Genomic DNA, 21,310 nt, shown 5'->3' with positions numbered 1-21,310 from the left:
AAGAGCAGTATGCTGTTGCTACTCAGCCCTTGACTGAAATTTTGCCATTACTAATCTCCCAAATGCCACAGTGTCTTCTGGGGTAGTCCAAATTTATATAAACTATAGGATTATAAGCTGGGCTGCAACCTTTGTATCTTTGCACCTGCCCTTCCTTTGCCTAGAAACACTTTTTCCCCAAATATCCTTTGAGGATATTTGATCCTTCACCTCCTTCAGGCCTTTGTCCTGATGTCAGTTTGCATGACCACCACATTTAAGATAGTTCCACCTTTCCCTCTAGCATTTACTTTGTCCTTTTTCTGTTTTGTTTCTTACTCTATAGTAAATATCAGACTGTATATTTTACTTCTCCACCAGAAGAAGGTAGGGATTATTATTTGTTTTGGTCTCTTCTGCATCCCCATTTTTCAGAATAGGGTCTTGCACAGGGTAGCCAATCAGAAAATAAAGATTGAATAAATGACTAAAAGGTATGAAAAGGATAAGGGAAGGATGACAAAACAATACTGTGGAAGAAATAGATAAATTTAAAAATTGGTGTATTTATATATAAACAGTTGTTACCTGTATTACCATTGTTCCTATAGTGCATTACAAATTGCTAGAGACAGGAGGAGAAAGCAGCTGCCTGAAGGGATCAGAAAAGGAGTGGGCAAAAGATGGCATTAGCTAAGCAGAGAAATAGAAACTGAGTTCCTATCAGGTAAACTAGCATGTACTTAGGCAAGGAGGTGTGAAAGATCAGGACATATGTAAAAAAGTTTAAGTGGTTTGATTTATAAGTATGCATTGTAGTAACTGGCAGAGATGAGGGTGGAAAAGTAGGGTGATTCTAAAGAAATTTCTGTGTGAGAATAAAGAATATAAACTCTGTTGAAGACATCAGTGGTTCTGAAACTTACTTTAGTGGTAGAGCACCTGGAAGTCACAATGTTGCATATCATGAAATAGTGATATAATGAATTCCACCTTGAAACTAGAAGTAATTTTCCTAACAGAAGTTCAATAATTAGAAGTCAATATAAAAGAAAAAGAAAACAAAAAAAGCAACAAGAAAAAGAAGTCAATATAAAAATCACAATTCTATTTATAGTTGTCTGTAACAAAGAGCTATTGAAATAAATACATTTGAGTTTTTCTGATTTTGTCATTAGTATTCATTTGCTAAATGTTCATTTCTTTCACTATTGGTAGCATTCACAATCAGATAAGTGGTAGCAGTTGCCAAAGGCTTAAGAAAATTATGTGGAAGAAAACTTAAAATTGATTTTAAAAAGTTTTTATACATTAATTTGATTACCAGAGTGCCAGTGAGCATACTCAGAACTTCTGCAAAAGGTGTGACAAGGCAGGTGAGCTGGTTCCATGATTGAATATTCTTTGTTAAGGTAAGAGTCAGGTATAAACAGGGGTCTTAAGCAAATCCAGCACCCTGGCAGTGGAGATGATACATGGAAGCTGTGCTGAAGTAGAAACTATGGCTCATAGAGCATAGCATTTGAAGGTGAGAAGGGGACGAGCAAGTAGGATTCTGGGATTTATAACCTGAAATATTCAGCAGTGATGAGTCCCTTAACCAGAGTAAATATGGACAGGAGGAGCAGATTTGTGGGGAAGAGTTGAGCAAAAGGAATTCCTGTGTCTTGTGCTTTAAACATGCTAAGTTTGAGTGTCTGGAGCCAAGTTAAATTACAGGCCTAATAGTCAGGATCCAATTATGAAGAGATATATTTTGGGCCTTCATCAAAATTCTGGGTATAGGTGGACCCATGGAAGAGAATGAATTTTCTCAGGGAGAATACATAAACAGAGAAGGCAGCCAGGCATTTTCAGGGTGTGGTGCCTTAACACAGCAAAATGTTATGATGTGCCTAAACTGCATTAGAGTCTACCGTCACCCATCTTGTTGTTGACCTCCATCTCAGGTCATATGAACGATTTTGCAGTCGAAAATCAGACTCTCATTATTTTTTATTGTAATTATTTCAGTTTGGCGATATGCACTCCAAAATATCACTTTAACTGAACTCGAAATTTATTATTTAGGCCTACGAATTATAAGCTCTTCAGGGTAAAGTATAACTGATACCAATTACTTGCTGAAGATATGCAAGACATATATTTTTAGCTCAGATTTGTTTAGTCGTTATAACAGCCCATAAAAGCTAAAACAAGAAAAACAGAATGAATTCACTATTTCATTATTTAGAAAGCGCAATTCGTTTACTTTAAAACTTAGGTGTTCTATCAAATACAGTGTCCTTTGTTACAAGAAAGATGCAAAATGGCTATTAAATCTATTTCCAAATTATGACAGTTGTTCTTTAATATACAATAAGGCTTTCTAGCCATACATCATGAAATTAACATCATCTTCATATTGTCACAGAGGCAGGTTTCCCTGGTGCAGCACTGTTCATCGTGTCTCTAATCTTCATCTGACTTCTGTTGAAGCTTAAGCCACCTATGAATAACAGTTATAGCTGCTTTGGCTGAATTAAGGATTATGGATCATAAATGAGAAGTGCAAAGACCAGTTGCCTTTTGGATGTACAAGTTACTGCAATCTAAAATTACAAATAATGGATGATTTTCTAAAGTCATCAGAACTGGAAAGAATTTTTTTTCTTTTTTTTGCCTATAAATTATCACATTTACATACAAAGCTGTGGTCATCTCTTCTGCCTATATATTCACGTTAACTTATGTGGATCCACAAATCTCTGAGATAAGGAAGACATGAGTATCTAGATATTTTAATATTACTTGAAGCTTTTTATATGAAATAGTAGAATTTGCTCTTCCTGGATCAGATTTTTGATTAAATGATGTTTCCTGGTCAATGAAATGACATTTCAGTCAACAAAAGAAACCTCTCTTCTCCCACTATTTATATAATAATAATAATAATATGCTGATACTTGTAAAATTAGTATAAAATTCCTTCTGAGTTATTCATCTGATCAGCTTACTCTGAAAAAAAAAAGATATACACTTTTATATGACTAAAATAGTCATCAAAAAATTACTTAGTTCTTTTAAATACACAGTATAATTAGATGTGATATTTTGTGACTGAAACCTATATTTGATGTTCAAGTGAATAGTTTTGGTTTCCCTCATATATAACTTATAGTGAAAATATGTTAGGATTGTATTAGTTTCTCTGGGTAATTTTAATTTCCCTTGATTTTATTTTAAATATTGTTCTTACTAACAGGCCTTCCTGATTTTGGATATACATTATTACTTTAAAGGAATTGATACTCTGCATTTTAAACAATGTTTAGATTTTCCGTGATCAAATAGAAAAGTGTGGTGTGTGTCATGGTGTTCTTTTGGAATACTTGGGAAGACTAGAAATGTCTCAAAACTTGAAGGGATATAGTTACTCATATCAAATGTTAGAATATTCTTTCGTCAACTGGATCCTCTAAATATTTTCCTCATTTATCCTTTTGGTTTTTGTTATTTTCCACAGAGAATACAGTTATAATTTTTCTGATTTACAGTTTTCCTACTATTACAGATAGTGGCAGATATTTCACAATAAGCTGAAATTACTTATGCATCATTTTGGAAACTTCTTTAGCTACCTTACATTTTAGTAGGCACTTTACTTGCTTATGAGCAGATTGCTTTAAGAAAGCAGAAGCTTTGATCCACAGAAGTGAGCATTTATTTTTACTTTGTGTGTACCAGCACTCTTAATACAAAAGCCTCCACTGTACCTCTAAAAAAGCAAGTGGAAAAACTTGTGGGATTGCATGTGAAGAATTTCACAAGTAAATGACTTGAGGAACCCAAAAAGCAGTGTTGCAGGTAGTCATATCAGAAGATTCACAGAGGAGTAATTTACCAATGTCCAACAAAATTCACAAATTCTTGCATATTATACCTCCATGCCTTTGTTAGCCCAAAATACGTTTCCTCCCCTTATCTGCCTGGCTAAAGCCTATGTGGACTTCCAAGTCTCAGCTCAAGCATTACTGGCTGCAGAAAGATAGCCCCCGCACTCTCTTCTATCTTTGCATAACATTCCATGCCTACTGGTATAACAGAGCTTGTCACAGTGCATTACACTTGTTGTCTTACATGTCTCCTACCCCCACTATAGTCATGCTCTTTGAAGATGGGAACTACGTCTTACTCATATTTGTTTCCTCTAAACCTAGCTTACTTAGTCCCTCGAACCTGGTGGTTGCTAGTAAATATTTGATGGGTGAATGAATGAATAAATGAATGACTTTATTAAAGATATTAATCAACTTCTATATTTGCAAATTCACCTACTCCCTAAAATATATTTGTAACACCGAAATCAATGGTCATGGCTGTTCATTACAAGATGGGCAAAAGGTCTGAGTCACCTATACACGTATTCCCAGTTAAGGTCAAAGAAGGCAACACTCTGCTTCCTGTTTCAGCTCATACTATAAACAGGTGTCTTTTTCAGAATGATTTTGCTGTTTAAAATGGACCTGAAGCATAGTGCTAAAGTGCTGTCTAGTGTTGCTAAGCAAAAAAGGCTGTGGTGTGGCTTTCGGAGAAAATACATATGTTCAGTAAGCTTCATTCAGGCACAAATTCTAGTGCTGTTGGCAACAGGGATATTAGGCAGCAATAGCTAAAAGGTACAGGGCTTCTTTTAGGGTGGAATAATGTTCTAAAATTGATTATGGCGATAGTTGCACAGCTGTGGATATACTAAAAATCACTGAATGGTACACTTTAAATGGGTGAATTATATGATATGGGACTTATATCTCAATATAATTGTTAGCAAAACACACACACACACACACACACACACACACACACACACACACACACATTACTGAGCCCACAGCAAAACACACACACACACACACACAGACACACACACACACACACACACACATTACTGAGCCCAGAGTTTCTGATTCAGTAGGTCTGGGATGAGGCCCAATAATTTACAAGTGATGCTGATATTGCTTGTCTGGGACCACATTTTAGGAACTATTGTTCTAAGAAGACTAGAGAAGTAGGCTCAGAAAATGGGTTAAACAATAGTCAGAACCACGAACAAAACCATGCAAACTGATTATTATGTTAGACATACAACCCCTCCTGACACTGATTGCTGGATGCCACCGTGCATGTGATAGCTGCCACTTGAACTGGCCCAGAATGCTGCCTACTGGTGCCACTGCCACTCCTGCCCCTGGAAATAATCTTGCTAATTAAAATTATTAAATCTGTTTACGTATTATTTGGGGCCAACATGACAGTGTTTTAAGGCATTGCAACATTTTCAACTCCGTTTTGGGTAAAAGTTACGTTATAAAAATAAAAATCCTATTGAAATAACTATACTGACTACACTATAATACATTTATTTTCACTGAATTCATGTATCTTTGTTATGCTTTTAGATTATACTCAGTGCAGATTGATTGGAAAGCAATTGTTTAACCTTTGTCCCCCTGTTCAGCCACTTTTCCAGGTATGTGGGAGAGAACAGTAACAATAGGAAGTGGTGGGAAGACTTACAGTGTAACTGGCTGGAAGGTGAGATGAATAAGAATTTAATTGCTTAAAAGTACGCATGTATTTTATATTTTGTAGAGTGTTCTGTGTGTTAAATGCATACATATTCAGTCTACATAGGTTTTTATACTTAATGATCTTTTACTTATTTATTGACTTAGCTTTCATGTTGAGCTTTCTCCTTTTTGAGACCTAATCATTTTTTTTCAAGTAAGAAAAATTAGGTAATTTTTCATTTTCATTAGGGGTCAACTAATGACACGTTTTTCTTTGCAAAGATAAGTTCAAATTATTAATAAAAAAGAAGAAAAAATAATAATAGCTAATATTTTGGCTCTTACTATGTGCCAGATTCATGTTTTACATGTACTAATTCCTTTCATTCTCATAGTCACATTATAAGGTGGGCACAATTATTATCCCTGTTTTACAGATGGTAAAACTAAAGCACAAACAAGTGAAATAACTTGCCTGAGATTACACTGCTAATGAATTCAAGCCAGGAGAGGTAATCTGGTTTCAGAATCCACGCACTTAACCACTGTGCTATTTATTACAATAACAATTTATCTAGTTGTAACTCAGTTCTCTTTCTTTCAGCCTCACCTCTCCTGAACATGGCTAAAAGGCAGGGAGCATCCAAAATGAGGCCTGCAGAATTAAAAGTCTGTATGTTTTAATTATGGAAGAATCCCTCAGGCCCTCATTCACAGTTACTTTTATCTGTAATTCAAACAAGCTTTTCTATGGTTTTTAGTCCTCCAGAATATCAAAAGTAGCACATTCATTAGAAGAAGGGAAAAGGCTATTAATGATTGCAAGCTCTGCTTACCTTCTGAATGCAGAGCTTAATGATGTAGGCAGAGCTAGTGACTCCAATTGGAAACTTCTTCACAAAAAGTGCAGTGTTGAAATGATACTAAGTACAAATACTGCACTACTTTCATAGTGTGGACATTTTAGAATCTCGCATTTAACATTGCATTAAGTTTAACTACTCTGTCAGATTTGGTATACATAGTTAGATTTATTTTTTAAATCTTCCTTTATCTTTTTCTTTCCAGCTTGGCTGGTCTATTGGTCCTAATCATTTGATAAAACATTTACAGACAGTTCAACAAAATTCCGTTTATACCTGTGCAACTCCTTTACAAGTAAGTGTTATAATAACTTGGGGGTGAAGCATGGTCTTTTCATGAAGGTGTTACTTTCATATCATGTATTTGAATTAACCTCATTCTTTCCTTCATGTCTTTCTTGGACAGGGCCTTCTATATAATTTGAGAATTTAGGAACAGACACATATTCTCTGTCATAAGAATAGGTCTTTTGTTTTGTTTTGTTTTGTTTTAATACATCATGTTCTGGCTTTGAACACTCATAACGTTACTGGCAGGAGCACAAAGTGCTACAAACTGTCTAGAGAACAACAGCAGCACCAAGCAAAATTACAGATGTGCTTGCCCTATGAAACACCAGTCCATCTTCTGACAACTTACCCTAGAGCTGTTATCTGTATATGTAAGAAGTTATGTATGTAGGTGGTTATTCATTGCGGATTGGAGATAATCCTTTATCTGTCTACAGATAATTGGTTAAATAAACCATCATCTATCCAAACATTAAAATATTAAATGACTGTACTAGTTTCCTATTACTACTGTAGCAAAAAATTACCACAAACTTAGTGACTTAAAACAACACAAATTTATTATCTTAACTGCTCTGCACATCAGAAGTCTGAAATGGATCTTAAAGGGTTAAAACCAAGGCGTCGGCACTGATATGTTCCTTCAGAGGCACCAGGGGAGAATCTCTCCCTTGACTTTTACAGCTTATAGAGGCTTCCTGCATTCCTTGGCTAGTGGTCACATCACTCCAACCTCTGCTTGCATGGACACATCTTCTCCTGTGACTAACCCTTCTACCTCCTTTTCTCCCTCTTAAGGATACTTGTGATTACATTAAGCTCACTAGATAATCTCACCATCTCAAGATCCCTAATTTAAATCACATCTGCAAAGTTCCTTTAGTCATGCAAGGTAATATATTTAGAGGTTCTGGGGTTTAAGAAATGAACATCTCTGGGGCCATTATTCTGTCACAGAATAATGTCACAGAGTGAAAAACCACAATGGCTATTTAAAAGAAAAGAAAAGGTAAAGAAAGAGATTGAAGAAACTCTGTAATTACTGATAAGGAAAGATTTCCAGAATATATTACAGGGTAAAAAAAGGAAAGATACAGAGCAGTGTAGATTTGTGCTACATTTTACATAAGAAAGGAGTAAACTGCTTGTGTTTCCTTAAATGATCTCTGGAAGGATCCATAAGAAGCTAGTAAAAGTGGCTATTTGTAAGAGTGAAAGGAGTTAAAAGGGCAAAAGAGTAAAATATATTGGCAACAGTGTACTTGATATTTTGCTTCTTGTCAAAAATACCTTCTGAATGGGAAAAATTTCTGTTATAAAATTCTTTTTTCAGTGACTCTCTAAAGTAATACCATGATAGAGGCTACTTCTTGCATTTGGTTTTATTGTATACTAAACTCATTTTATCTTCTCAAAATAAACCCATTCACTTATTCAGCAAACATTTACTGAGCATTGGAGGTATAACAGACAAAAATTCCTACTCTTGTGGAGCTCACAACCTCATGGGGGGGACACATATAGTAGAGATAAATGTTTTAAATATATATCAGATGTTGATAGATAGCAAGAAGAAAAGTAAAGTAGGGAAGAGGAAGGATGTAAAGTGCCAAGGGGGAGAATATACAACGTTAAATAAGGTCATCTTTGAAAGCCTTGCTGAAAAGGTAACATTTGAGCAATGAACTGAAGGAGGTTAAGCAGTCGTGTGGTTACCTAGAGGAGAAGCCTAAGGACTGAGAGAACAGCAAGTGCAAAGGTCCAGTGGTAGGCAGCTGGCTGGCATGTTTATCTCAGTGAGCAGCACAGAGGCAGGAATGGGATGATCAAGGGAGAAGAGCAAGAGGAACTAGGATCAGAGTTATAGATGGGAGTCGGATCAAGCTGGGCCACATATGTCGCTGTAAGGACTGGAGAAAGTCAGTGGAGACTAGAAGTGACACGGTCTGGCTTGTATTATCAAAGGGACCGTGGCTGCTTTGTGGAGTGAGAAGGCTGTTGCAATGATCCAGGAGAGAAATGCCAGTGGATTGAATGAATATGGGGATGGTAGAAGTGGTGAAAAGTGATTGGACTCTGAAAATATTTTGAAAGTAGAGCCAACAGTACGAACTTCAAAAAGTTCATGGAAAAATAAAATTAAGAGATGATGCAAATCATTCCATGAACTTTTTGAAGTACCCTCAAATTTATCCGTGGATTACGTATCGGGGTATGACAGAAAGAGAACTCCAGGATAATGGTATGGTAAGGATGGCCTTTTATGTCTCCTGAACTTTGAATTTTCTTGGGCACTATCTCCTATTATAGTGGAAGAACAAGTTGCTGAGAAAAAGAAAGATACAGCTGAGAATCTGGAACATCTTCTGAGTCATCGTATTCTCCATTTCAGCTAGGTGCTCTCTCTCACTCTCAGACAGCCATACTTGGAAACTGACTCCTGCTTCCAGGGCAACTACAGATGTCCAGGCTGACGCATTCAATCCTTATTTATCCAAGATGTCTTTAGTACTGGGGAATTGTTACTAATTCTGTTTTACTGCTGAATTCCTCTGGCATGAAGGCTACTCTGTGATCTTGCCCCTGTCTGCCTCTCAGTCTCATCTCTTGAATGCTGTCTCTCTTGCTATCCTGCAGCCACACTGGACCTCTCTCAGTTCTTCCAAGCTAACAAATTATATCCTGCCTTCTTCACTTATTTGTTTTCTGTCTCATCCCTCCCCCTTCTTTCAATATACACTAATTGGAAGCTCCATGAAGGCAAGGACCATGTCTGTCTTGTTAATTGTTATATTCCCAGCACTTACCAGAATCAGACTGCCAGGCTTAACATAGGTACTCAATATATATTTACTGAGTGGGTGAATTTACCCCTTAGTTCTTTTATTTATTTATTTATTTATCTATCTATCTATCTATCTATCGAAACATAATTGATTTTACATATTTTGGGGGTACAGTGTTGACTGTCATTATTTGTGTATAATATGTGATGATCAAATCAATATTATTAGCATATTCATCTTTACAAATCATTGTTATTCTTCGTGTCCCTTAACCAGTCCTATAGTTCTTGATATCTTTTGCTTCCAATTAATTTCTTTCAAATGTGACCACTTTTCTCTGTCCCTCTATGTCTTAGCTGTTTCAAGTTTTTGATTATTTGCCTGGATCTCCTAGTTTGTTCCAAGTACCATCATTTCTAAGTTGTTTCTGTTCACATTTGCCTACCGAGCTTCTGTCCTTCTGCTGTTTAGATCCTTATTCTTTATGCATGCCCTGATTCTGACTTGTTTATTTCTCAAACACCTGCCTAGTCCTTAATGTCTTAGTCCAGGCTTCTATAACAAGGTATCATAGACTGGGTGCCTTATAAAACAACAGAAATTTATTTCTTACAGTTCTGGAGGCTGGGAAGTCCAAGATTAAGCTTCCAGCAGGTTGTTGGCACCTTTTCACTGTGTCCTCACAAGGTGGAAGGGGCGAGCTAGCTTTCTTTTATAAAGGCACTAATCTCATTCCTGAGGGCTTTTATTCTCCTGATCTTATCACCTCCCAAAGGCCCTACCTACCTCCTAATACCATCACTTTGGGGGTTAGGATTTCAGCATATGAATTTGGGGGAAACACACATTCAGTCCACTGCACTTAACATTGGCTTTTTCTTTGGCCCTGTTTCTCTCTTGGCTTTTCTGACTTGCCTAGAGAATGCTACAGGAGTTACTCCACATGCTCCCCAAACCAGTTACTAATCCCTGTTGCATTTTGACCACCTTCCTGGGATATGAGTGGTTACAGCAAGGATTTGCACAGCTATGGGAAATGAGGGAGGTACATTTTCTCTTCTGCACAGCTTTCATTTTCACTGTGTCCTCCAAGTAATGGGAAAACACTGACTACTTTATCATTTTGGGGGGCATTTTTCAGACTTAGATTTAACAGGTTATTCTACAGCTCACCTCAGTAGAAAATAATTTAATGTCTCTTTGTTTTCAAATAAGCCATCTTTATATAATACCTCTTTTTCAATTTGGATTTTTATGACTCATTCTCAGTTCTTTACAGAAAATTTAACTATTTAAATGTCAGTGAGTCTTCCATTAATCCATAGTATTTAATATAGGTTCTCAGGAATTCAACTGTAATTTCCTGAGTGACCTTTTTGCCAATAATCTTACTCAGATAATCTTTATTTATTATACTAATAAATTAGGCAATAAATAACATTACCATATTTCCTTTCCACATTTTTCAACCTTAACATACAGGAAGCCTTGGCTCAAGCTTTTTGGATTGACATCAAGCGTATGGATGACCCACAGTGTTACTTTAATTCTCTGCCAAGAGAGTTAGAAGTAAAAAGAGATCGGATGGTACACTTACTTGAAAGTGTTGGCCTAAAACCCATAGTTCCTGATGGGGGATACTTCATCATCGCTGATGTGTCTTCGCTAGGTTTGTAAAGGTTGTTATTATTTCAAATATATGAAAACTTATGTGTGAAATTGTACCAGAATTATGGAGAAAAGATTGCTGTCAAAGCCATAGCAGCAATTTATCTATGAAAAAAGGTGGATTTTCACAATGTCAATGTATTCTACAATTATCTTTACTTTTAGATGTTCTACTTTAAATGTAACTGTTGTTAAATTGTTATGGAGACAGTGTTGCTCTATGTATACTATAAAACAAAGAATTTGCTGTCATCCTGTTCTACTGTATAATTTAAAGCACAGGCACATGAAATAATATAGGTACCCTGTGTTCATTTGAGTAAAATTTTACTTTTCTTTTCACTTAACAAAAACACATACTGTTTTATTAGAAAAATAAAATGTGATGAAGGTCTAATATGTGCCAAGCTGTCAAATATCCTGCAGAAAGCATTGTTAGCTCCATTTTTGCAGACAAGAAGACACAGAAAGTTTTAAATAACTTGCTTGAAGTCACACAGCTAGATTCTAAATAGTTCTGTCTCCAAAAAACAATGGTCTTTATATTACCTAAAGCTCTTATCTATAATTCTGATATATTATAAAAATCTAAAGTTAGAAGCATGATAATATTTTATATATAACTTTTCTTTAAAAGAAACAAAACTATTAATAACAGCAATCTTCAAAGTCTTATTTATTCTGTCTGTCAGAAATTATAGCCATTCTGGGTTTTCTTTTTTTTTTTTCTTTCTGGCAGCTGGCCAGTACAGGGATCCAAACCTTGACCTTAGTGTTGTAACACCAAACTCTAACCAACTGAGCTAACTGGCTAGTCCTACAGCCATTCTAAATATAGTTTTAAATATTTTTAAAGTTTATTACAATAAAGTTATATATGCCACCGAACTTGAAAAACTAGTTTTTTGTTAATACCAAATTTCATAAAGCTGGACAGAATTAAAGAAATTTTCAATTTTATATCAAAACTGATTTTTCTAACTTTATATCCTTCACATAGGAATTATCTTCTCATACAAACATTTGGTGTTAGCAATTTCTGCTTCTTGTAATATTTCATTATCGTCTTCACAGATTTCAGGGAACTGGGATGTTATGATTTTCCTGTAATTTGGTCTCAAGGTCTTTCTTCAGTGAGTAACTATAAACTCTAGCCCTTCCCTGATGGGAATCCAGGGGTGGTTCCTGTGGATGTTTACAGTGTGCCTTTCCCTGGATACTTCCTTATCCTGATGGACAGCCTAATGCCTAAGTGTCCAACCTGTGACCAAGTGTCCTTCTTACAGGAAACCTGTTTATACTGGCATACACCCTTGTGGCTCTTGTTTGAGCTGTGCCCTCTAGGATGTTCACTCTCTAGGAGAGCCCTGACCAAGATGAGAGTTAAGTTTGGTTGTGTCAGCCAGGTGACAGACAGAGGAGGCAGCCCAGCAAAACACATGAAATAACAGCCATGCATTATTTACAGATCCCAGAAAGAAGAGGGAAGCACACCTGGCAGGGCCAACAGGACATCGGGAACCATCCTGGATACACACACTCAACCAGCAGAGGAGAACAAGAGAGAGAGAGAGTGTGTGAGGGACCTGAGGGCCAAAGCCTTTATCGGGGTCCAGGGCATTACCAAAGCAGGTTTTCCTTACGGAGTTCTGATTGGTGGGGTTAGAATAAGCATGTATGAGCTCCGTGGGGCACACTGTCACCGAGAGATGGTCATTGTGGCACATCTGTGCAGTCCGTGCAGGGTGTGAGAATCAGTGGACAAATCAAGTAGGTTGTGTCTAGCTCTCCCATAGGGAGTTGGTCACCAGGAGGCTGTTGGATAAGGTAGATATGTGGGTCGACCACACTGAGAAACTGAGAGGAGGTGGAGAACTGGAAACTGTGTCAAGGGGGACTGAGCCCTCCTTCTGGTATGAGAAAGTTCAACTTATATTCAAAATGGATGCTGAGGCAGCATAAACCTATAAGAATTCACTACATGAGGTTTTGCTTAAAATGAGGCAAGCTTCTCTTTCCTTTCAGATTAGCTTATTTCTTCATTTGTTGGGAGAGAAGAGGCTGTGGCAAGCATTGTATTTGACAGGCTCTCAAGCCCCATTCTTACATAAAACCCTTAAGATCTTCTATATTCCGAGGTTTGGAAGGCACTTTTCCTACCTGGGGTCTAAATGTGCAACTCATTTCATGAAATGATGAAAAGAAATAGCACTGTCGTCATCACTTATATTTTTGCTTTTGAACTGGAAATCTGCAAGATTTTCCACATGAATTATTTTGTTTATTAAATAAGAAAATGATTTCTACTTCATATGCTTCCAAAAGGAATTTTAGCTTACTCATATTAAAAGTCTTTTGTGCAATAATATATAAATAGAAATGATTGTATATGAATCAAAAATCAATGCCACATAGGAAGGGAAGGAAGCAAATATGTCAGTCACCTAGGTTCATGCAGTTTTATAATTATCATTAACTTGAGACTGAACTTGGTGCCAGCAAAGTCACATAGAAAAATGGAATTAGTTACATAATTATTGGAAGAAATGAAACTTAGCAGCTTTTTAGATAAAAACAACTTTTTCCTGGAACCAACCTTTTCCAGATAGTAAATGCTAAAAGGGATTGTCACATTGTGACATTTAAAATGAAAAAGACATTGATGCAAATTGGATGAATGCACTAAGCTCTTAATTAGTTTCCCATTTTCTCCTCGGTCAATTCATCCTGCATGCAATACTAGCTTAGGTCTTAGATCTTGAACTACGGTGGTTATAAAAGGGGCACAAAGGATTTTGGTTAGAAAAACTTTTCTGATGAAGGAGAAAAGGATGTCCCTTTTTTATTGTCCTCCTTTACCAATAGGAGAAAATGTTAATGATGTTTATAAAATCCTCCTACATATGAAGAAAATTTTCTCTTGTTTTACTCTTTCGTCTGCTTCAGTTCATCTGCAATGTGGGAATTCTTTCATGTGCTAGAGATTGATCCTATCATTTGCTAAAGATAAACACAGAAAACAAAAACTTTCATTTGATGGTAGTTTGAGAAGAAAAGTAAACCATGACATAAATTGCTTCCCTTTACAATTAATAACAATGGCTAACTGGTTAATATTTATTGAATATTTATGATATAGTAGGTATTATATAAAGAGCTTTACAAATATCACATGTTCACAAAAGCCATGAGATTTTTGTTGTTATAACAAACCCCAATTATATTATAACTTCTCTAAGGATAGAGAGAAATCACAAAATTTACTGAAGTTAATTAACCAATAAGTAGCAGAGCTGGGCTCTGAAACCAGAGATCTGTGTCCTAATCAGTGAAATTATTTGTTTTCTGCTATATAAGGGTATTTTTTAAAGTTCGTTGAAAGATTCATATTATCTTTCAATTCCATTTTTCCATGAACTTTTTGAAGTACCCTCATACTAAGCACCTTTTCAGACCAATGAGCTTCACCCTAGAACTAAAAAAGGGGAAGGAACATTTGATTAGAAGACAAGACGGCAAATAAGGATATGATTACAGTTTGTTCTAGTGAGATAATAGGATCCAAAATTTTGGACAAGATAGTGAGAATGCAAAAACCAATCCGCAGGGCCGGCCCTGTGGCTCACTCGGGAGAGTGCGGCGCTCACAGGTTCGCACCCTAAATAGGGATGGCCGGTGCGCTCACTGGCTGAGGTTGGTGCAGACCACACCATGCGAAGTGTTGCAATCCCCTTACTGAAGTGTTGCAATCCCCTTACCAGTCATAAAAAAAAAAAAAAATCTGCATTTTCATAGATTACTTAAATATGCTAATACACTTGGTTTAAACTCTTATCTTCAATAAAGAATAACTTTGTTTAGTCCCTTTGAGAATCTTTAGCTCAGGCATTTCAAAAGAAATAGATTTCAACTTCCTTCTAATTATAAAACCTTTATAATTGTATTTATTCCTTTCTTTCCTTTATCAGCACCGTGGAATAAATTCCTTTTTTGTAAGCTTCACAAGAATAAATGAGTAGTACAGTCTCAGTTACAGTTAGTTAATAACCTCCTGCTCTTCCTTCTACTCCCATAGGTAATCACTCCTTTCCCTGGGCTACCTTTGTACCTTGAATACACAACTGTTGTGTACTTGTCACATAGAGTTTTTACATAATTTACAATTAGGCTCTAACTTTTTTAAGCTGCCATTTTTGTTAGGGCCAAACCTGGATTAAACACACACGCACATATATCATGAAATAGTAATTTAACTTCCTCATCTCTAAAAGATTGTAACTACCTCTCAGAATTGTGGTGACAACTAAATGAGAGAATCATATAACATGCTCAATGAATACTTAGTGCTCAATAAGTGGTAGTATGTTATTAACATTATATGGAAATTTTACATTTCCTTAACGTGTAGGGGAGAATGGAGATAAACTCATCATGTTACAAGATATTAAGGGCTGGCCAGTTAGCTCAGTTGGTTAGAGCACAGTGTTCTCATACCGAGGTCAAGGGTTCTGATCCCCATATTGGCCAGCTGCCAAAAAAAAGATATTGAGGCCTTTTGTAAAAAATCCAGGTGAAACTTTCTTCATTATCAAGATTTTTACATGGTTAATTTGAAAAGACCCACAAGTATTTAGTGAATACAAGAAAGAAGTAAAATATCTGCCTCAATTCATTTTGAGCAATAAAATGTAAAATTTTATTGATTACACTAACCATCAACATTAGTTGCTTTGGGAATGCAAAAAAATTCTAAGAGTGCAAGTCAATAAAATGAAACAATGTGAAATGTAAATTATTGAAACTGGATGCCAGAGAAATATCTTACCTAGCCTTTCAGGTATGATCGAAGCAAGAGAAATACATATTCGAAGTCTCTTCCCCAAATTTAATATACAGAAGCAAGAGATAATATATTAATTAATGTAATATATTAATATATTCACTCAGCGAATAGGGTCCTCATTATTTATGTGCTAGACACTAGCCTAGGAGTTGGGGATGCTATAGGTTGCAAAACAGACACTTTACCCTTATAGAGCTTATAATCTATTTGGAGATATAATTATTATCTATAAATTTAATTGTTATTTTCTTTAAAATGGTGATAGAGCCTTATTTCTATATGGAAAAGCAACATTCCTCTTCCCTTCCCCTTTTCTATCCTCTTCCTGTGCTAAGAGCTGCATGTATAAGTGTGAGCAAACCAGGTGTATGTGTGAGTATTGCCTTAGAATATCAGTAAAGCTCATCTGTGAATTCCTCACTTCACACCCCACCATGCGTTATGAGACTCCAGCATATTCTGTGAATGTCTTTAAGAAAATTCTAAACTAAACTAGTTTAAATCAAGAGAAAATTTTGTATATTGATAGACTTAAGTGAAATGCATGTTATCTCAGATATAATTCATAGGACACCTAATTTTTATTGTGGTTTTAGATGCAGACCTCTCTGACATGGAAAGCAATGAGCCTTATGACTTTAAATTTGTGAGATGGATGACCAAAAATAAGGTAATGTTTATTGGCCTTTGCAACATTGTGTTATATTTTATAGTTAATTTATGAAGAATACCTGCTGACATGCTCTGAAAACAGTAATTGTAGTTTTGTTACATATTATTCCACTTATGGCTCTTTCGGAGATTTTAAACACATTTATCGTTTTGGAAATTGTTGTGAATACGTAAGAGTATCAATTTGTTTCTAATGTCTATGTTTCCAAAATGAATATTTGAAGTGTAAGTAGTTTCTTATTATATACATTTATTTTTTCAGAAACTATCAGCCATCCCTGTTTCAGCATTCTGTAATTCAGAGACTAAATTACAGTTTGAGAAGTTTGTGCGATTTTGCTTCATAAAAGTAAGTTCCCTGTTCTACTCAAAAACGCATTTATAGTATCCTGACTTCCAATGTATAAAGCACCATTGTTTTCTGTGCTAAAAATTATATGCTCATATGTAGTTTTTAAATTTTGGCATGCTGCAATGAAATTAACTGCCTATCAGAACAAAACTCAACCATCTTTGAAGGGAAACAGCATAATCCAGATGCCTCACCATGTGATATCACAATGTCCAACACACAATAAAAACTTATTAGACATGTGAAAACAGAAGAAAATGTGACCCATAATTAAGAAAAAAGTGGTCTATAGAAATGGACCTCCAGGTGACTCAGATGTAGGAGTTAGCAGACAAGGACTTCAAAGCAAATATTGTAAGTATCTTTAAGAAATTAAAGGGAAATGTGGTCATAAAGAGCAAACAGAGGGATTAAAACTATAGAAAAAAAGAACCAAATGAAAATTCATGAGCCTAAAAGTATAATATCTGATATGAAATATTTATGGAGCTAAATAGAGGATTTAAGATATCAGAAAAAAAGAGTCAACTGTAATACAGATCCATAGAAATTATCCTATCTGAAAAAAAGAGAGAAAAATTGTTTTGTAAAAATGAACAGAGCCTCATATCTATGAGAAAATGTCAAGTGATAAGATACATGTCATTGGAATACCAAAAGAGGAGGGAATATGACAGAAAAAATATTTTAAGAAATAATGCCCAAAATTTTCCCATATTTGGTGAAAAGCAATGTGTAGATCTAAAAAGCTGTGAACTACAACAGGATAAATATTTCAAAACCACATCTAGGCACATCATTATTAAACTGCTGAAAACCAAAAGTAAAAATAAGTTCTCGAAAGCAGCCAGAGAAAAACTGTACATTGCATACGCAGGAACAAAGATACAAATGTTAACTAACTTCTTATCAGAAACAGTGAAGACCAGAATACAGTGAAATAACATCTTTGAAGCACAGAAGTAAAAAATTTGTCTGCCCAGTATTCTATATCCAGGAAAATATCCTTTAAAAATGAAAATGAAATAGACCTTCCTGACAAATGAAAGCTGAGACAATTTGTCACCATAGACCTGTACTAGAAAAGATTCTGAATGTGCGATTGCTGTTTTTAAGATGTTATTGCTACTGAAAACAGTCTTACTGAGGTCAAGGCATTCTCTACACCAACTCACATGGTCTATAAACCTAGTCAGAATAATGTAAACACACTGTTTTCAGATTTTAGAAATAACATATAGACAAACAGTGGCAGACTGTTCAGAATAAAATGTAAATGTTAACAATCTAACAATGTAACCATTCAATCATCTGAAATGTAGAAGAAGAAAGGGTAAGGCTATTAATATTCTCTCTTATAGAGGATCTAGAAATAAAGGTGTAAGTATGATATTTGAAACTATAAACATAACTAGCAGAAGAAAATAACATAAGACTTCCAGTTTTAAAATGGTAAACACAGACCTTCCCTATTCTTTTCTTGGAAATTATTCAAAAACAAGTAGGAGAATGGTAAACTAATTGAAAACCCCCCCCAGTGTATGAGGGAGAATTGCCAAATATAGTGACGATGATAGAGGGAAGATACCTGGAAAGAATCCTGCTTCTATATCTTTACATTACAGACAGAGCCAGCAGGTAGTATACCCATTATTGAGAACAGCAGGAACAGTAGATGCACTGGATGCGGGAACTTCTTTGATGGATTTGGCATCATGGAAGAAACAGGGTGGAAACATACATATAGTCATGTCATCTAGAAACTATGTGAGGCAGGTTGGAAAGGAGATTCAGGTTGGGTTATAGATTTCCTCATTCACCACTGTCATTGTTGCTAAAAGTTGGGTTGATGCAATGTGGAGGCAACATATTAAATCAAGAATAGTCAATTTAATTAGTTGGGAAGAAATAAAGTCTAAAAGAACTCCCTCTCTCTGAATCCTACATCAATTGTATTAAACTTTACTGTGAAGCAGGAGAATTTCTGCTTTTTTCTAGTGCTGCCCCAGCTCCTCCCTTATATAAAGCTGCAAATACATCTACAAATAATAGACAAGGCCAGCAGGTAGCATTCTCATTACCCAGAATGATAGCAATAGTACAAGTGCTGGCAGTGGGAGCTTATGAAGAGAATTCAATCCAAAAATGATTAATAATCAAAAAGGAACCAGCTATGAATCTATAAAAGGACACTATAAATAAAAAAGGAAGATACAAGGAAAAACAAGTGTCAGACAGAGTACTCACCAGAAAAATGTTGGCATAGAGCCAATAAAAATTGTAATATTTCAAATTTAAAACTTTTAAAATGAGATTAAAGCAGAGATTTAAAAGTTCAGGTAAGATAGGGTAAGCTAATATAAGAAGATGAAATGAGAGCTGTCAAATCTCCAGTAAGAAATCGAAGGGAAAAAATAAAGCTATTGGAAATTATGGTGACATTGAATATACCACAAAGGACACTAAATACTTCTGTAAGCACATTAAGGATTGAGAAAAGTGAACAGAAGGAAATGGAATAGAACAAAGAATTTAAAAATATTAGAAAAATTATAGATACAGAAGAAAAATGAAATAGGTAGAGTCCCTGGAAAAAAAAAAAAGCAGAACAATTGGAACCTGGAAAGAATTTTATAGCTTTATTTTCAGAATGCTTCCACTAAAAAAAGAAAGAAAAAAGACACAAATATTATGTTTGAAAGGGAATGTCATGTCTCAGGAAAAATTGTCATAGAATTATTAACACTGTTAATATATTAGACTTCAAAGATAAAGAAATACTCCTTTGGGTATCTAGACAAAAAGATCAAGGCCTCCCTGGGGGCCAGGAAAGGAGGATCAGTGTGGATTCAGAGTCCTTTAAATCAGCATTCAATATTGGAAGGTAGCATAGCAACAGCTAGAAGTTATTAGGGAAAGTTGACACACCTAACTCAACCTCTTGGAAAGGCTAAAAATAAAAGGATGGCAAAAACATACCAAGAAAATGGAAATCAAAAGAAAACAGATTGAATTCAGGGCAAAATCAAAGTAGTAAAAAGGCAAAAAAAAAAAAAAAAAGCACTTTAAAATGTTATGGGTAAAATCTTCAGTAGCTATCAAACTTACTTACAAAAGGATGCTCAACCTCACTCATAATAAGAGAAATGAAAATTAGAACTGCAATGAAATTTTATTTTATCTATTAGATTGGAAACAACCAAAACAACTAAGATGTTCCCTAAAACACTCTCACATGTTGAGAGTAGAAGTATAATTTGTAAAATCGCTAAAATGGTTAGTCTGAAAATTTTCCTCCAAATGTAAATGCACCATACCCTTTGACCTCTCAATTGTTCTAGGATTCCCCCCCCCCCCGTGGATTTCCTTGCATGTTTTGAATGACTCGTATTCAAGGATTTTTACTAATGCATGGTTTGTAATAGGAAAAAATTACAAACAACCAAAATATTCACCAGCACAGGCTGCTTGAATAAATGATCCTATAATCACATCAATTAGAGAATGAAGCAGCTCTGCATGTAGTAATAGAGCACAAGCTAAAAGCAAGGAGCAGAACAGTTTCTATGAAATGCTGTTATTTGCTTGAAATGGAGATGCATGGATGGATGGATATTTTTAAGCACCTGTAATGTCTCTGGAAGGATATATAATAAAACAGCTGTGTTAATCTCTGGGGAGGAAATTGAGTGGCTGAGGGAGATAGGTGGGAGGCTGACTCAGTTCTTAAAAAAAATTTGAAATGCTCTCAACATAAAAGTTTCAGGAACTTTTTTTCTGAATCATTTCAGAGTTAGTTGACTTAATTATTGATGATTCCCCTACCACCCCAAATAGTACCTTATTGTGTCTTCCCCATAAAGTGTCATTAATTGTCCCAATAATGTCCTTTTTATAACAAACCGATAAATAAATCCAAGCCCGAATCATGTCAGTCGATCAATCCAGACCCGAATCATGCATTGCATTTAGTTGTCATGTCTCCTTCAAGCTAGAATAGTTCCTCAGTTTTCTTTGACTTTCATGATTTGATACTTTCCGAAACTATTTTGAAGTCCCTCAATTTAAGTTTGACGTCTCCTTGTGATTAGATTCAGGTATGCACCTTGTCAGGAAACCAAAGAAGTGATGCTCTATTCTGCTTGTTGCATCAGGTGGCACATGATTTCAGTTTTTCCTATTGCTGGTGATGTTAACTTTAATCACTTGATTAACGTGGTGTCTGCCAGGCTTCTCAACTGTAAAGTTACACTTTTTCCTTGATAAATATTTTGTCCATCAAGCAATGTATTCATTTTACCTATTCA

At 35.5% G+C, this 21,310-nt stretch overlaps 1 protein-coding gene across 5 annotated transcripts in view; it reads left to right on the top strand.

Moving 5' to 3' along the window:
* Window positions 1-21,310, top strand: part of KYAT3 (kynurenine aminotransferase 3) — a 62,986-nt gene that overhangs the window by 33,320 nt on the left and 8,356 nt on the right. For 4 of the 5 annotated variants that reach the window (XM_063104105.1, XM_063104102.1, XM_063104101.1 and 1 more), the window contains 6 exons: window positions 5,477-5,553; window positions 6,597-6,686; window positions 10,951-11,137; window positions 12,605-12,709; window positions 16,576-16,649; window positions 16,914-17,000. In XM_063104105.1, the coding sequence (XP_062960175.1) occupies window positions 5,477-5,553; window positions 6,597-6,686; window positions 10,951-11,137; window positions 12,605-12,709; window positions 16,576-16,649; window positions 16,914-17,000 (620 nt within the window). The remainder of the gene's footprint in view (window positions 1-5,476; window positions 5,554-6,596; window positions 6,687-10,950; window positions 11,138-12,604; window positions 12,710-16,575; window positions 16,650-16,913; window positions 17,001-21,310) is intronic. The other variant, XM_063104104.1, reaches the window with a different exon arrangement.

Source organism: Cynocephalus volans, chromosome 8, assembly GCF_027409185.1.
Source record: "Cynocephalus volans isolate mCynVol1 chromosome 8, mCynVol1.pri, whole genome shotgun sequence".
Lineage (NCBI taxonomy): Eukaryota > Metazoa > Chordata > Mammalia > Dermoptera > Cynocephalidae > Cynocephalus > Cynocephalus volans.
The sequence above is the reverse complement of the archived record's forward strand: the minus strand, read 5'-3'. Positions and strand labels throughout refer to the sequence as shown.